We start from the raw sequence: 17,579 nt of genomic DNA, 5'->3' as shown, positions 1-17,579 counted from the left end.
ACTGCTTTTTTTTTTTTTTTTTTGGTGTGTATGAGTACAGATGCATGCATGCCAGTGTGTGTGCATCCTTCTACCTTGTTTGAGGTAGGGTCTCTCATTCACTGATGCATTTGTCAGGCTGACAGATGATCTGTCAAAGGAGTCTCCTCTCTCCACCGCCCCTATCATTATAGGTGCGCTGGGATGACAGATGCCTTTCCTCGGGTGTCTGACTTTACGTGAGTTCTGGGAATCCAACCTTAGGTACTCAGGGTTGTGAGGGTTGAGCTGCCTGCATGTATGAATAATCAGTCTCATTTTAATTTGCCATTCACACCCTTCACCTATCCCAGGATTTACAAAGCTGACTCACAGGAACTCCTTAAACACTATCATCTATGTTGTTTTGATCCCTTATCCTTCTAATGTTATAAACATTTTTCCTATATGGTCTCTACATTTAATTTATTTGGAAACTAAAGAATGTCAAACTGTCTATGTGGCTGACTCTTAAGACCCCTTGTAGCTCAACATGGCAGCCCACTCAGGAGGCAAATGTGAGTTTGAAGTCAGTGTGGGACTACATAGTGAGTTCCAGATCAGCCTGGGCTACAGTGAGCCCCTGCCTTGAAAAAACAAAACAAAACAAGCCTGGTGTGGTGGTGCAGGACTTTAATCCCAGTACTTGGGAGGCTGAGGTAGGAGGATTGCTGTAAGTTCAAGGCCAGCCTGAGACTAATTCCAGGTCAGTCTGGACTAGAGCAAGACCCTACTTTGAAAACCAAAAATTTAAAATAAATAAAACAGAGAAAGGAGAAAAAAAAAGACCCCTTGTTCTTCATGGCCAGTTTTTTCCCTAGAGATTTGCATCATTTAATAGTTTTTTTTTTTTTTTTTGAGGTAGAGTTTCACTCTAGTCCAGCTGACCTGGAATTCACTATGTAGTCTCAGGGTGGCCTCAAACTAATGGTGACCCTCCTACCTTTGCCTCCTGAGTGGTAGGATTAAAGGCAATGTGACAACATACCCTTCATTTAATAGTTCTTGTAATCTTTAAAACCTCAATCTTGGGCTAGAGAGATGACTTAGTGGTTAAGGCACTTTCCTGTGAAGCCTAAGAACGTAGGTTCTATTTCCCAGTACCCATGTAAAGCCAGATGCACAAGGTGGCATATGTGTCTGGAGTTATTCAGTGGTTGGAGGTCCTGGTGTGCCCCCCCCAAATAAATAAAACCTCAATCTACCTGTAACTTACTTTGACAGCAAGAGAATTTGGGTCTTTTCCACTCCCTGGCCAATACTTAACCAAGAGTCTCAGTATGACTGACAGGAGAGTTCTTCCTTTATTATTAGAAATGTTGGGTCTAGTCTGTCAGGCTGGTTCTGACTACTCAGCTTTTCCCACAGACTGGACCTCCCCTATTATGCCCCATCCTTTCCAAGTCACATAGGTAAAGGTGACCATGACACTTTTTTGTTCTCTCCCTTTGACTCTTACAGTGGAACTTTTTCCTTCTGGAAGCCAAAAGGAAGTTGAAGTGAAAAGCAGAGCCAGGTGGGAACCACAAGGTCTATGGGACTGATACCCTCATGTTGGTCCCTGGTTTATCAATAGAGAACATGGGAAATTATCTCTTCTTGTAGGCATTTTTTTTTTCTCCTTTACCTCTTGCTGATTCTCATAAAATCAAACATGCAGCTCTTGAAAACTCTTTTTAAGGAACTTCTTTTTTAATTTTTTTAAAGATTTATTTTTATTTATTTATTAGATACAGGAAAGAGAGAGAGAGAGAGAGAGAGAGAGAGAGAGAATGGGCATGCCAGGGCCTCTAGCCAGTGCAAATGAACTTCAGATGCATGCGCCACCGTGTACATCTGGCTTATGTGGGACCTGGAGAATTGAACCTGGGCCCTTAGGCTTTGCAGGCATGCACCTTAACCACTAAGCCATCTCTCCAACCTGAAAACCCTTTTTAAAAGTGAAGTGACACATCAAGCCAGATGGAAAAAGTGGCATTTGCAGTGGCAAGAGTCTTTGGTGTATATACACACACAATGTGTTTGCAAATAGTTTTTAAAAAGTGAGGTGAGGGCTGGAGAGATGGCGTAGTGGTTAAGCGCTTGCCTGAGAAGCCTAAGGACCCCGGTTCGAGGCTCGGTTCCCCAGGTCCCACATTAGCCAGATGCACAAGGGGGCATACGCGTCTGGAGTTCATTTGCAGAGGCTGGAAGCACTGGCGCGCCCATTCTCTCTCTCTCCCTCTATCTGCCTTTCTCTCTGTTGTCTGTCGCTCTCAAATAAATTAAAAAAAAAAAGTGAGGTGATCTGACCACCGTTATAGCTCACATAGACTGATGGGACAGAATAGCCTCTGGTCTCTGAGCAGAGAACTCAATAGGCAGGAAACTGGACCCAAGGGCAGTGTGGTAGGAATCAAAACTAGTGATGGCCACTGGCTCCCATGCCTGCAGCATTCTCTCCAAACATTCATTACAATAAAAGACAGGCCAGCATTCAGTGTGTCCCTACTATGTGCCAGGCCTAGGAACACTAGGAGTGTCTGAATGGGGCAGCACAGAGAAGAGACTGCAGCGACAGACCTCTTCTGGGATCTCAGTGACCTCTGTATCACTGTCCCATGCCTGCTGAATTCTGGGTTTCCAGAACCTCCTCTAGGCTGACTTTCCAAGCTCAACCAGACATATTTCCTCTAGGAAGGTCTGGACTTTCTGGGAGGCACTAGGCCGCCTTCCTGGGTACTAGCCCACATCCCTCCTGAGTGCAGTACCTTCAACACTCCTGCTGTCACTCAGGAGCTTTTCTTCTGCCCACCATTTCTATCCCAGCCACATTAGCTCTTTGGGAAGCAGTGAGGGTAGCCCCACTTCTTTACACATAACAGGCACTCAGCATACAGGCATAAGAGGCAGAGCTCATACCCAACCCAGGGATCCAGAAAATGGGCAGCAGGCTGGAGAGATGGCTTAGTGGTTAAAGTGCTTGCCTGCAAAGCCAAAGGACTCAGGTTCAATTCCCCAGGACCCACGTAAGCCAGATGCACAAGGTGGCACATGCACTGGGAATTTGTTTGTCATGTCCACTTTCTTTCTCTCTCAAATAAATAAAATATTAAAAACAAAACAAAACAAAATAGGCAGCACCCATTGTGTGCTGGGTGGACCTAAAGCTACTTCAGGAGACCAGAGAGGAGCCCAAGGCTGAGGAGGATAGTGTGTGAGGCCACGTGGTAATGGAATGATGTGTCAGTGGCTGCCCTGAAGATCCACTGACCTCAACATAACTCTCCCACCATGGCATATACACCCGACCTTTGGGTCCCTTTTTGCTATTCCCAACATCACCTATAGTGCAGATTTGGAAGCAGGACAGAGGGGCAGCAGGCATGGAGTTGATTCAGCAGCATAGCTGCCTTAGTTTTAATTGGCAGGCCAATGGCTACCCAGTGTAAAGACACAGAGCAGGCAAAAGTGAGGTTTACTGGGCAGTGGTGCTCAAGGGGCTGGGCGGGAACTCCATGCAATGCTGCAGGAATGGTAGGTCCCCATGTTTCCATGCACCCCAACCCACTCCAAAGTAGGAAGGACTTCCTTCACTGTGGAATGGGGTCATTACTGAGCCACTGAGTCACCTGCATGGAAGAGCCCAGGAGGGAACTAAGCTCCTATTTCTTCAAAGGGATGATCACTGGAGGGAAAGAAGCCCTGGAGATGGGGGTAAATGGGGCTTCTGGAGCCCAGGGGGACCCTTGCGGCCCATAGGAAGCTTTGTGCACTGCTAAAGGTAAGCAGGCTGTTAGGTCACACTTAGTTGTTCTAGGTCAAGAAGCAAGCAGGCCAGGGCCTGAGGGCCAATAGGGACAATCAAGGATTGCATAATCAGGGATGAGACAGGACACCCAAGACACATTTATCCAGTGGCCATTGTTTAAGGGGAGTGGCTGCAGGGGAACTACATAACCCCAGAGCAACCCTGTGAAGATTTCCCACCTCAGCCTATTTACACAGCCCCTGGAACTGGAGCCTCAGGAGCTTTTCCAGCCCAGTATGGCAGAATAGGAAGTGCCTCCCCCTTCTGTTTCATTCATAAAAGTGACAAAGAGCTGGAGAAATGGCTTAGCCATTAAGATGCTTGCCTGCAAAGCAAAAGGACCCAGGTTTAATTCCCCAGAACCTAGTTTCAATTCCTCAGGACCCAGAGAAGCCAGATGCACAAGGTGGCGCATGTGTCTGGAGTTCGTATGCAGTCGCTGGAGGCCCTAGTGTGCCCATTCTCTCTGCCTCTTTTTCTCATAAACAAACAAACAAATAAAGTGATGAAAACAGCCTCTGTAAGGGAGAGGTCTGAGGGGCCACTCACCCTGTTAAAGCGCTTGGCTTGGAAGAGGTGGCCGTTGGCGCGGTAGAGCTTCCTCCATCTTCTGGCCCCACGGCGGTAGATGGATTCTAGAGAGGATGTGAAAGAAATGTAAAGAAATGGAGCCTCAACTCAGGAGTCTGGCTCCCCCATGCAAGGGACAGATGGGAATAGGCCATTCCTGTCCAGGTGCCTGGAATAGCAGCACTGCCCTGGCCGTGGAACTCCAGAGCTGAAATGACAGCTTCCCCAGATTGAGGCTCCAATTTGTCTCTCCTCACATGGTTCTCATGTTGTCACAGTTGTGGCCACTGAAGATGGCAGCCTGGGTGGGAGGACAGCAATCAGAGACCCTGGACAGCAGCAGGGAGACAGGGTGTCTGGCAGGAGCAGGCGGGGTCCAGAGAGAGGATGGCTACTCCCCCAGCCCAGGTGACTCAGTCTGTAGCCCTGCTGATCCCTGTCTGTTTGCCTTTACTCTGTTCCCTCTGGGCCGCTCCTGAAAACCAGCCCCCTTTTCCATACAAGGACAAGGTTCAAATGGGCCATGATATTTACATGTGACCATCTGAGGAGAGAGAACGGATGCCACGCTGGAGTTCATGGACAGCTTGGAGGGCTTGTACACCAGCATCATTTCAGTGACTCACCCAGGCCTGAAGCTCCTCTAACTGATGGACCTGGGGCAGAGGAAAGCCAAGCCCACAGAGCACTAATGGAAAAGTCACCCTGAACATCGACATGCGATCATTTACACTGGAAGAACAGTCATTCCTAAAAATATGGTGAAGCTCTGACCAGAACCATCACCTAGGGCTTTTTTACTCTGTGACTCCCAAACCCCATGACATCAGCATGTGGAAACAAAACCTCCAGAAATACAACATACAATGGGAAGCTTTGTGCTTTTATAAAATCCTGTAGCAAGAGCGTCTTTCATGAGCCTAAAGAAAGTGTGAATATTCCAAAGTGGAAATCATAACAGAATGTTTTTTTAAACAAGCAAATTACCAGATCTGTCTGGAAACCACTGAAATCAGGTCACAGCAACTACAAAACCTGATTCTCTCCCTTTAAATAGGAGATTCAGAGAGGAGCTGGAAGCTGAAGTACCTCTGGGAGCTCAGGAGGAATGTAGGCCCCACAACTAGGGGCAGCTCAGCCACCACAGCCCCTCTGCAGGCCCCAGCACCCCTGTAGACTCTATAATTCAGCTCCCTTGCAGGCCTCACACATGGCAAGAATACCTTTAAATGAAGCTTCAGTACACCTGGTAGAAATCAATGTTGCCTGGTGACCCTCACAGGTTTCTAGCCTCAGATGAGATCAGTATGTAGGCAGTGCCAGTCTTTGCCCTGTCCTACTCCACCCACCTGGGACTTTAGTTCTGAGACCCATTTGAGGCACATACTACTGAGAGTGGCTACACCTGAGTCCATCTACCCCATAACTTCATGGATTTCCCAATGAGATTCTTATGCCTAGCCTGGGCCACCCACATCCTTGGGACCCTGTTCCAAATACACACAGGCCTGACCATTCTCCTATATAGCACCCACATCTGATACCTGAAGAGAAGGGTAAAGGTGTGGAGTGACCAGGGAACAGAGACAGAAACAGAGGTGTGAAACTGCATTGGCTAACTGCCAAAGTGGAAATAAAGCAAGACCCATGGGCTGGTTTCTCCTGTCCTGTGTGTCCCATGAAGCCTTTCAAGTTTAACCACAGCCTTGAGAAACAAAGAACTGGCCTGTAGAGAAGTGAAGGGACTCAAAGGCACCATAGCAGAACAAACTCACCAGTGGACAGGACAAAGAGGCCTACATGGGCTCCCAGGGTCAGGATCACAGAAATGACAAGTGACCAAGATTAACAGCAATATCAGCCACCTACAGGAAGGAAGCCTGGATTTCTCTGTTGAGGGACTGAACTGACTCTGTCCCTAAGTATGCATGGTGGAGCCCTAACCCTCCAATGGGGCATTATTGTGAGACAAGGCCTATGAGAAGGTGATTATGGTAAAAGGAGGACACAAGGTGAGGCTCCATGCCACAGAGTTAGTGTCCTCATAAGAAGAAAATGGCACTTGTTCCCCTTTGTTACATTTTGAAAGTTTCTATCTGGTGGCTCCTGACCCAGACTCACACTAAGGAAAAGTAAGTTCCCAAGTTCTAATGATTTATATAATTCAGTCTGGAGCACTTTGTTGCAATAACCAGAATGTACTAAGACACTCACCTCACCCCCACCAACACACATATTTGGCTCTTCAGAAAATAAGGATTTGGAGCTAGAGAGATGGCTCAGTGGTTAAAGGCACTTGTTTGCAAAGCCTGAAGGCCTGGGTTCAACTCCCCAGTGCCCTCATAAAGCCAGAAGCACAAAGCGGCACATACTTCTAGAGTTCCTTTGTATTGGCAGGAGGTCCTGGCATGCTCTCTGTCTTTCTCTCAAATAAAGAAATAAAAATATTTCTTAGTTATTAATTTGAGAGACAAAGAAAGAAGCAGATAGAAAGACTGGGTGTACCAGGTCCTCTAGACTTGTTAACAAACTCCAGATGCATGTGCCACCTTGTGCAATTGGCTTACATGGGTTCTGGGGAATTGAACCTGGGTCCGTTGGTTTTGCAGGCAAGTGCCTTAACTGCTAAGCCATCTCTCCAGCCCAAAAATATTTTTTAAAAAAGAAAGAAAACTAAGATTTGTAATCCCACCACTCGGGTGGCAGAGGTAGGAGGATTGCCATGAGTTCGTGGTCACCCTAAGATGACAGTGAATTCCAGGTCAGCCTGAGCTAGAGTGAGACACCACGTAAAAAAAAAAAAATAAATAAAAAAAAATAAACAAATCAGGATTTGAAAAGGAGCAAGAGAATGAAAGTAATCTTTCAGAAGAAAATGTGAGGGACAACCTTAACCCGAAGGGAGACTCCGAAGAGGTAAGATGTCAAAAGAGGGAGGTGAGAACATGGGGGCACACACAAGTACAGGTCCGCTATGGGTCAACACAGACAAGCTGCACATGTACAAGACAAAGCCTAGCAGTTGCTAGTGCTGAAGATCATCTATGAGCCAACAAGAGATTGGACAAGGAGGACAAAAATGAGCACTTTACAGATGGCAAATGAGACAGACAAGCCTGACTGATGAAAAATTGGAGACATTTGTAAATTCACAAGGAGGTATCCTTCTAAGGGGGAAGGATTGACTAAGTTAATTTCCCTACAATCCCTGTGGAGAAAGGTTATGTTCCTAAGGGGGAATTAAATTGGCATAAGAACAGGTTTGTGAAGAGAAGCATATGCTCCTGTGGGACATCAATTCTATCACTCCTGAATCATGGCCTGAGAAAAACTCCCACTGGGGCTCTTCAAGCATTCGAGACTGGATTAAGGGTGCTCGCATCAGCAGCAAATATACTAAAAAAGGAATGCATCAAGGGCTAGGAAGATGGCTCAGTGGTTAAAGGCACTTGCTTGCAAAGCCTGATGGCCTGAGTTTGGTTCCCCAGTACTCATGTAATGCCAGAGGCACATGTATCTGGAGGTTGTCTGCAGAAGCACTTGGCCCTGCTATGCCTATTCTCTATGTGTGCTTGTAAATATATATATATATAAATACATACATACATATATATATATATATATTTTAGAGCCAGGTGTGGTGCTGCATACCTTTAATCCCAGCACTTGGGAGGCAGAGGTAAGAGGATTCCTGAGTTCATTTATTTTACTTAAAAAATATTTTTTTGAGGTAGGGTCTTGCTCTAGCCCAGGCTGACCTGGAATTCACTATATAGTCTCAGGGTGGCCTTGTCCTCATGGTAATCCTCCTACCTCTGCCTCCTAAGTGCTGGAATTAAAGGTGTGCACCACCACACCTGGCTAAAAAATTTTCTTTGAGGGCTGGAGTGATTGCTTAGCAATTAATGCACTTACCTGCAAATCCTAAGAACCCAGGTCCAATTCCCCAGTACCCAATGTAAGCCAGGTACACAAGGTGGCCCATACATCTGGAATTTGTTTGCAGTTGCAAGAGGCCCTGGTGTACCCATTCTTTCTCTCTTTATCTGTCGCTTTCTCCCTCATAAATAAATAAAAAGATTAGAAAATTTTTTTTGCAAGAAATATTTTTTAAAAGTAAGAATGGGCTGGAGAGATGGCTTAGCAGTTAAGGCGCTTGCCTGTGAAGCCTAAGGACTCATACTCAACTCCCCAGATCTCACATAAGCCAGAGTTGCAGGGTGACACAAGTGCAAAGCCATACATGTGCACTATGTGGTATACATATCTGGAGTTTGATTGTGATGATGTTAGTCCAGCAACATTAAGCTAATTGCAACAGCAGGCATGTACTACCATCTCACTTGGCTCCATCTCATATTTTTAAAATATATTTTATTTATCTTAGAGAGAGAGAGAGAGAGAGAGAGAGAGAGAGAGCGCGAGCGAGCATGCCAAGACCTCCAGCCACTGCAAATGAACTCCAGATGCATGTGCCCCCTTATGCATCTGGCTCATGTGGGTCTTGGGGAATTGAACCAGGGTCCTTTGGCTCTGCAGGCAAACACCTTAACTGCTAAGCTGTCTTCTCCAGCCTCCATCTCATATTTTAAATTTAAATATTTTCTATGTTTGGGGTGTGTTCCCAAAAGTTCAAGAGTTGACATCTTAATCACCAAAGTCACATGTAGATAGCATTTGGAGGTAGGGCTGTGGGAGGTTATTAGTGTTAGATGAGGTCAGGAGGAGGTCAGGAGTGGGATCCCCACATGGTAGTGGTGGCTTGACAAAGAGGAGAGACCTGAGCTAGCAAGACACTGCCTCCTCACATGATGTGCTCTGCATTATGACAGCATGAGGCCCTTACCACTGTGTTCTCAGATTTATATTCTCTTGAACTATAAAAAATAAGCCTGTTCTTTGTTTTTTGAGGTAGGGTCTCACTCTATCACACACTGACCTGGAACTCACTCTGCACTCTCAGGCTGGCCTTGAGGTCACAGCAATCCTCCTATCTCTGCCTCTCAAGTGCTGAGATTAAAGGTATGTATGCCACCACACTCAGCTCAATAAACCTGTTCTTTATAAATGGGCTCCACCCTTTTAATTTTTTAATTTGTTTATTTGATTTAAATTGCCTTATCTTAGCTACTCTGGACAGTAATACAAAATGGACCAAGTTTTCATGTGAGGAGGAGCCTATGTAAAAGCACACCCTGTTCTCTATAGGCCTGGCCAGTGTCCTCCACTGGGTGCTGAAGATTCAGTCAGGGTGGGAAGCTCAGGGAGCCATAGGCATAAATACAATGGTGGCCCTTCTACCTCAGAAGGAAAAGCTGCAACTGTGAAAAGAAATAGGGATTAAATTGGTATAAAAACTACTAAATAAGGCCATGCCCACCTACCAGGGGTTGGCCAAAATGCCCAGGATTACCAGGCTCACTTCTGGGGAAAGGGTCAGTGCACAGATATATACATGGCCCCATCCTGTTTGGCAAAGTACAGCCTTATTACTGCCTTTATGTGGAGACTGAGTGTTCTTTGTTCCTAATTTTTTTAAAGGAACTTTATTTATTTGAGAGAGGGGAGGGTCAGATAGAGGGCGAGAGAATGGGCATGCCAGGGCCTTCAGCTTCTGCAAAAAACTCCAGACACATGCACCATTTGTGTATGTGGCTTAGGTGGGTCTGGGGATTGAACCTGGGTCCTTTGGCTTTGTAAGCAAGTGCCTTAACCACTAAGCCATCTCTCCAGCCCCCAAACTGAATGTTTTTTAAAGAAATGCATATGGGTACTAAGTTGGCAAGAGGTAGCTCTATAGTGTTCATATGTCAACTTGGATCAGCCTAACTGATCCTAATGTTTCTGTGAGATTGTAAATGGATATATAAATGAGATTACCATTTAAACCTGAGGACTGTAAGTACAGCTGGTGGCCCTCCCTCCGAAGGTTAGTGGGCCTTATCTAGGCAGGTGAACCTCCGGATAGACCAGGACAGGCCTCCCTGGAGGAAGTAGAGCTGCAACCCAGGCTTTGGGCTTTGAGAATGACCTGCAGCTTCAGCTCCTTCCCAGATCTGGCCCACCCTGCAGACTTTGGATATCCCTGCTTCCATAATCCTATGAGCTAATTCCTTTCATGTTGTGGTGGTTTGACTGAGGCATCTCCCATAAACTTAGGTGTTTTGAATGCTAGGTTCCCAGCTGATGGATATTTGGGAATTAACGCCTCCTGGAGGCAGTGTATTCTTGGGGGCAGGCTTACAGGTATTATAGCCTGTCTCCCTTTGCCAGTGTTTGGCACACTCTCCTGTTGCTATTGTCCACCCAATGTTGGCAAGGAGGTGATGTCTACCCTCTGCTCATGCCATTGTTTCCCCTGACATCATGGGGCTTCCCCTCAAGCCTGTAAGCCAAAATAAGCCCCTTTCCCCCCCTACAAGCTGCTCTTGATCAGGTGATTTCTGTCAGCAATGTGAACCTGACTGCAACTCATGTACATGGCCTATTGGATGTTTCTGAAACACCCTGATTCACACAGGCTGCTAGGGAGGTCAGCCACAGGAAGATATTTTCGTAGCTTCTGGTAGAGCACACCAGGAGAAATTAAGAGAGCACCCAGGGTGTCCAACGGGCCAGTATCATTGCTGGAGGATATTGGCCAGGCAAGTGATGGAATAATCAATATTCAGACATCCTTCACATCAAGAAATATATAACAAAAATAAGAAATGTATACTCCAAGATTCTTATATTATTTTAGACTATAAAGGCAGTAGAGACAGTTCCTGTGCTGATCACTGCACAAGCTAAATTTGGGATCAGCACCTATCCTCTCTAGCTTGGTGTTAGACCCACTCAATTTCCTTCCTTTAAAAGCTATTTTAGCCGGGCGTGGTGGCACACATCTTTAATCCCAGCACTTGGGAGGCAGAGGTAGGAGGATTGCCATGAGTTCAATGCCACCCTGAGATGACAGAGTTAATTCCAGGTCAGCCTGGACCAGAGTGAGACCCTACCTCGAAACCCCCCCCCAAAAAAAATAATAAATAAAATAAAATAAAATAAAATAAAAGCTATTTTAGTGGGGTGTGGTGATGCATGGCTATAATCACAGCACTTGAGAGGATAAGGTAGGAGGATCACTGTAAGTTCAAGGCCAGCCTGAGATTACATAGTGATTGCCAGGACAGGCTGGGCTAGGCAGAGTGAGATCCTACCTTGAAACCTCCCTCCCCCACCAATTTTTTTAAAAATTATTTTATTTTTATTTATTTGACACAGAGAAAAGGGGAGGAGAGAGAGAGAGAGAGAGAGGGAGAGAGTGGGTTCACCAGGGCTTCCAGCCACTGCAAACAATCTCCAGACATATGTGCCCCCTTGTGCACCTGACTAATGTGGGTCCTGGGGAATTGAACCTGGGTCCTTTGGCTTTGCAGGCAAATTCCTTAACCGCTAAGCCATCCCTCTAGACCTTTTTTTTTTTTGAGGTAGGGTCTTACTCTAGCCCCAGCTGACCTGGAATTCATTCTGTTATCTCAGGATGGCCAGAACTTATGTGATCCTCTTACCTCTGCCTCCCAAGTGCTGGGATTAAAGGTGTGAGCCACCACACCCAGCTATTTTTTCTATATAATTTACTGTTTATCAACATCAAATAAAAAATTACTTTCACTTGCTTTTCATGTTTTCTTGACCCAGTTCTTGATTTTTTTTCTTTACTTCTGAAACGTACTGCACTTGATATAATGAGGTATGTTTTAACAGCATGGTTAATGAACTTGGACATTCATCGTCAGCTACCTACATGCTCGTTACTTGTAACTGTGGTCCTAAGTCGCTTTTTTCAGTCACCTTCTTAAGACAACTTTTTGAAAAACACTTCTTACAATGATCATATATCTTCAAAACATAGGAATGTTGTACCGAGGCACACAGTGTTAGTGGGGACACAAAAGGAATCCAAGGCGCAGGCAGAGATCAGAGCCACAGCCTTTCCTTCCTACCCTAGAAGGCTTGTGTCCACCCCTGAGCTCCACAGTCACAGAAAGGCACAAAGGCGAGAGATGGCTGTGCTCTCTGGTGGGTTGTCCACAGGAAGCAGCTGACTTCCCTGGAAGGACAGAAGCCCACGGAAGAGCTCAGTGGGTGTGCTATGCAGGAAAGGCAAAAAAGGTATTTTAAAAAAATGTTTTATTGGGCTGGAGAGATGGCTTAGAGGTTAAGCGCTTGCCTGTGAAGCCTAAGGACCCCGGTTCGAGGCTTGGTTCCCCAGGTCCCACGTTAGCCAGATACACAAGGGGGCACACGTGTCTGGAGTTTGTTTACAGTGGCTGGAAGCCCTGGCGTGCCCATTCTCTCTCTCTCCCTCTATCTGTCTTTCTCTCTGTGTCTGTCACTCTCAAATAAATAAATAAAAAATGAACAAAAAAAATGTTTTATTGTTGGGCATGGTGGCACATACCTTTAATCCCAGCACCTGGGAGGCAGAGGTAGGAAGATCGTCATGAGTTCAAGGCCACATTGAGACTGCAAAGTAAACTGCAGATCAGCCTGAATTAGAGCAAGACCCTACCTTGAAAAATAAAACAAGTGCACAACAACAACAACAAAAAACCAACAAAAATACACAAAAGGTTTATTGAGGGGCTGGAGAGATGGCTCAGGGGTTGCTTGGCTGCTAGCCCTAACAACCAAGGTTCTATTCCCCAGTACCCATGTAAAGCCAGATGCACAAAGTGATATATATATCTGGAGTTTGTTTGTGGTGGTTGGAAGCCCTAACACGCACATGTGTGCATGCTCTCTCTTTCTCTTTCTCTGCTTATTAATATTTTAAAAATGTTTTACTGATTGATTGATTGATTGTATGTGTGTATTTATGTGAGTATATATGGGCATGTGTGTCAGTGTATGTATGGAGGTCAGAGGACAAAACTTGGAGGTGTCTGTGCTTATAGTTACCTTCTCATTGCTGGGATAAAGCATCTAATCAAAATCTACTGATTGGAAGAAAGTTTTTTTTTTTTCCTTCATTTGAGAGAGAGAAAGAAATAGGCAGGGAGGGAGGGAGGAAAGTAGGAAGGGAAGGAGAGAGAGAGAGAGAGAGAGAGGGAGGGAGGGAGGGGAGAGGGAGGGGACAGGGAGAGAGAGAGAATGAACGGCAGGCCAGGGCCCCCAGCCACTGCAAACAAACTCCAGATAAGTGTGCCCCCTTGTACATCTGGCTTATGTGGGTCCTGGGGAATTGAACCTGGACCCTTTGGCTTTGTAAGCAAGTACCTTAACCACAAAGCCATTTCTCCAGTCCCTTCTTTTTTTCATTTTTGGGATTTTGAGGTAGGTTCTTACTCTAGCCCTGGCTGACCTGGTATTCACTATGTAGTTTCAGGCTGGCCTGGAACTCACAGCAGTGCTTGGATTAAAAAGGTGTATGCCACAGCACCTGGCCTGGAGGAAAGGTTTTATTTTGGCTTACAGTTTTCAGGGGAAGCTCCATGATGGCAGGGGAAAGTATGGCATAAGCAGAGATTAGACATTACCTCTGTCATAGCAGGTGAAAACAGCAGCAGGAGAGTAAGCTAAGATCTGGCAAGCCCACCTCCAGAAATGCACCTCCTCTAGCAAATCTCCACCTCCCAATTTCCAAAGCTGGGGACCAAGCAAGCATTCAGAACACATGAGTTTATGGAGGACATCGGATTCATCGGATATCACCATAGTGCTCCATTTTCTTTGAGACAGGGTTTCTTGCAGCTACAAACAAACTGTCAGACTACAAATGAACTTCAGATTCTCCTAGCTTCACCTCTGGTTGTTGCAGGTGTGTTGGCATCACAGATACGTGTGTCATGCTGCATCCATTTTTTTTTTTTTAAGGTAAGGTCTTGCTCTAGCCCAGGCTGATCACTGGGAATTGACTATGTAGTCTCAGGGTGGCCTTGAACTTGAGGTGATCCTCTTACCTCTGCCTCCTGAGAGCTGGGATTAAAGGCATGTGTCACCATGCCTGGCTAGCAGCCATCTTTACATGGGTACTAGGGAACTGAACCTGAGCCAGCAGATTTGTAAGCAAATATTTTTAGCCAGTGAGCCATCTTACCCAAAAATCCCCAATGAGGTACTTTAAATTTTATTTATTTATTTAGGAGTGATAAAGAGGGAGAAAGAGAGAGAGAGAATGGGCATGCCAGGGCCTCTAGACACTGCAAACGAACTCCAGATGCATGTGCCACCTTGTGCAGCTGGCTTTATGTGAGTACTGGGGAATCAAACTTGGGTCCTTTCGCTTTGCTGGTAAGCATCTTAACCACTATGCCACCTCTCCAGCCCCCAATGAGCTATTTTTAAAAAAATATATATATATATATTTTATTTTAGAGAGAGACAGAAAGAATGGCTATGCCAGGGCCTCCATACGAACTGCAGATGCATACGAACTGCAGATGCATGTGCCACTTTGTGCATCTGGCTTTACGTGGGTACCAGGGAATCAAACCCAGGTCTGGATCCTTAGGCTTTGTAGGCCACGCATCTTAATCACTGAGGTATCTCTTCAGTCCCCAATGAGCTATTTTTTTTACGTATATATTTTTCAAAATTATTTATTTTTCTGGGGGTGGGGCACGTGTACCATGGCATGCAAATAACCTGCCAGATTGCAAATAAACATGGGACTAGATAACCCACCAGCTTCAGATCCTCCAGGTTCCCTCTCCTATTGTCATGGAGTCCTTTGGGGTCACAGATGCATGGGCCACTTTGCATCCATCTTTATGTGGGTAGTGGGAAAGTGAACCCAGGCCTGTAAGCTGTGCAAGAAAGAGACTTGGACTACTCAGCCAAGGGAGATACCCAGCCCCTAAATTCTTTATGTTTTTAATTCAATTTATGTGTGGGGCGTGGGGGTCTCTTGCTGCTACAGATGAACTCCAGATGTATGAGTCACTTTGCATCCAACTTTATGTGTGTAGTGGGGAATCAAACCCAGATGGTTTCTTCCTTCCTTCTTTTCAACCTTCCTTCCTTCCTTTCTTTTTTTTTTCAAGGTAGGGTCTCCAATGAGCTATTTTTAAAACAGTTTTAAATTTTGGAAATCTACAAAGATAGCACAGTGCTCTGTGAGACTCCCCTACACTGCTCCTAAGATACCCTATAAAGACAGAATAATGATCTCTGAGACCCCTACCCTGTTTCTACTGTCCTTATTCCCTGTAGTGTGTTACTTCACATTTGACACTATCACCAAACCAAACACTTGGCAAAGTGAAATTGTGCTCTGTTAAGATCCTTAATCTTCCCAGGATCCCATCTTGAACCCACATGGCATAATGGGATTTTCTGGGACTGGAAAGTTTCTCAGAGTCCTTACTTTCAATGGCCTTGCTTGTATTGAGAAGGCTGGCCAGGCACCAGAGAAGCATCCCCTAACAGTAGTTTGCCTGGTGGTTTCTTGAGGTGGACAGAGTTGTAGCCTCTGTAGTTTCAGAACCAACTGGACCCTTCTTTGGAACCTGAGTTCTCAAAGGGCTACAGCTACCCAAATCAGAATGTTCAGTCCTCAGTGTACCAGGTTCCCTAAGAGCAGAGTAGTCCTGGACTCAGCCACACACCCTGTAGTTTTCTGGGTCTCTGGACTAGGACACTGGCAGCCACAGGAACCCAATTATCTCTGCCCCACGTGGGCCACTTGTGCCTTCAGATTTGGGTTTTTACTGGCCTGTGACAACTATTCCAGATCTAAGCAACAGCACTGTGAGTGTGTATGCTGAGTCTTCTGGGAACAGAGAAAGTGATGCTGTATACCCACCTGGACACCTCCCCCCACCAAGAGGAGGGATATCTGTGGAAACTGGTCTCTGGGGTAAATCTAAGCTGTAAGGAAGGGCAGGTGGGGAGTGGGGGTGGGACACAGCCTAGCTGACATGGTGCAGGGGGCATTTGTAATGTGTCAGCCCTTTCTGTGGGTGCTGAGTTCTGGCTGGGGATGGTACCTGGGCCTCAGTTCAGAGCTAGTTCATTGCTACATGCCCAAAGAATATGAACCTGCCACCTCCCAGGTTCTAGCAAAGGGTGAACAGCAACAAGTCAAGGAGAGTGTGTAGGCTGCTCTTTCTCTCAGCCTTAATTCTGACAACCTCAGAGAGCTTTCTGCTTGTCTTTGAAATTCTATAATTAGGTTGGTCACAGGAATTTTAACAAGCTGTTTCCATGGCAATCTAACATCTTGAGCACTCTGCCAAGGCAAAGAAAACACATTTTAAAAAGCTAAGCTCTGATCAACAGGCCACCCTCCTCTAGATATAGGGACAAGCAGGTGGCTGAATTCCAGGAGTAGATAAGAATGAAACTGGAGGCACTTCCTTCACCAGAAGTGACTTGGCCACATAGTGTGAAGAACACTGAGCACATTTTAGTGATTGAGCTTCAAGTAAAGCCCAATTTCTTTTGCAGTAGCCCCAGACCAGTGACTAGCAAAGCCAAGCAGCCAGTGAGGTGCCCTGTGACAAGAGGGGCCTCACAGAGCTGGGGAACAGCTATCACTGAAGGCCGGGACAAAAGAGCTCAGGCTCTTCCCATGCAGAGATTGTGCCTGGATTCTAAATCTGTCTTTCTCTCCAGTACCCAGTTCCACATCAGCTCCTCCTAGGTAAGTATTTGGCATAAAACAGCAATGATGAGGAACACATGTTTTTTGGGGATGTAATGTTGTGTGGTGGGGAATGGGGACACAGAAGGGCTATTTTCCAGCATCAGTCTGCCTGGACAGTGTCCAGCCCTCCTGGGAGCTGGGCTGGATATTTGGTGCACCAATTCCAGGAGTCCCTGCTTCCATTAACTGCCCATCCTACCAAAATTCCCAGGCTACATTCAGCTACCATGTGACTTTGTAGATATAGGAGTTTGGGGCTTAGGATAGGACAACTCACATTCCTGGTTTAACCTAAAAGACCACTTTGCACAGATCAACCTTGGCCTTCAACCCAGGACACCTGATCACCTGGGGACAACAGTATGGACAGTATCACAGGAAACCCATGGGGAACTGCTATTCATTTGCCATTGTCTGAGTCCTCATCACCACACTTCTGGGTCTGTGTGTGTGGACAGGAATTGTTTGTTCTTTCTACACCATTAGGTGGACACCATCCCAGGTGCTGGGGGCAGCCGTGAGGATGGGAGGAACAGCCCTTAGAAGGTGAGAAGGCAGGGTGGGGCAGCA

General features: G+C 46.0%; 1 protein-coding gene across 5 annotated transcripts in view; it reads right to left on the bottom strand.

Annotated features, from left to right (window-relative positions):
• Prkcz (protein kinase C zeta) overlaps positions 1–17,579 on the bottom strand; it is a 145,783-nt gene that overhangs the window by 41,032 nt on the left and 87,172 nt on the right. For all 5 annotated transcript variants that reach the window (XM_004657725.2, XM_045149682.1, XM_004657726.2 and 2 more), the window contains one exon: positions 4,358–4,443. In XM_004657725.2, the coding sequence (XP_004657782.1) occupies positions 4,358–4,443 (86 nt within the window). The remainder of the gene's footprint in view (positions 1–4,357; positions 4,444–17,579) is intronic.

The sequence above is a fragment of the Jaculus jaculus genome, chromosome 5, assembly GCF_020740685.1.
Source record: "Jaculus jaculus isolate mJacJac1 chromosome 5, mJacJac1.mat.Y.cur, whole genome shotgun sequence".
Classification (NCBI taxonomy): domain Eukaryota; kingdom Metazoa; phylum Chordata; class Mammalia; order Rodentia; family Dipodidae; genus Jaculus; species Jaculus jaculus.
This window is presented reverse-complemented; position numbering and strand designations above follow the sequence as displayed.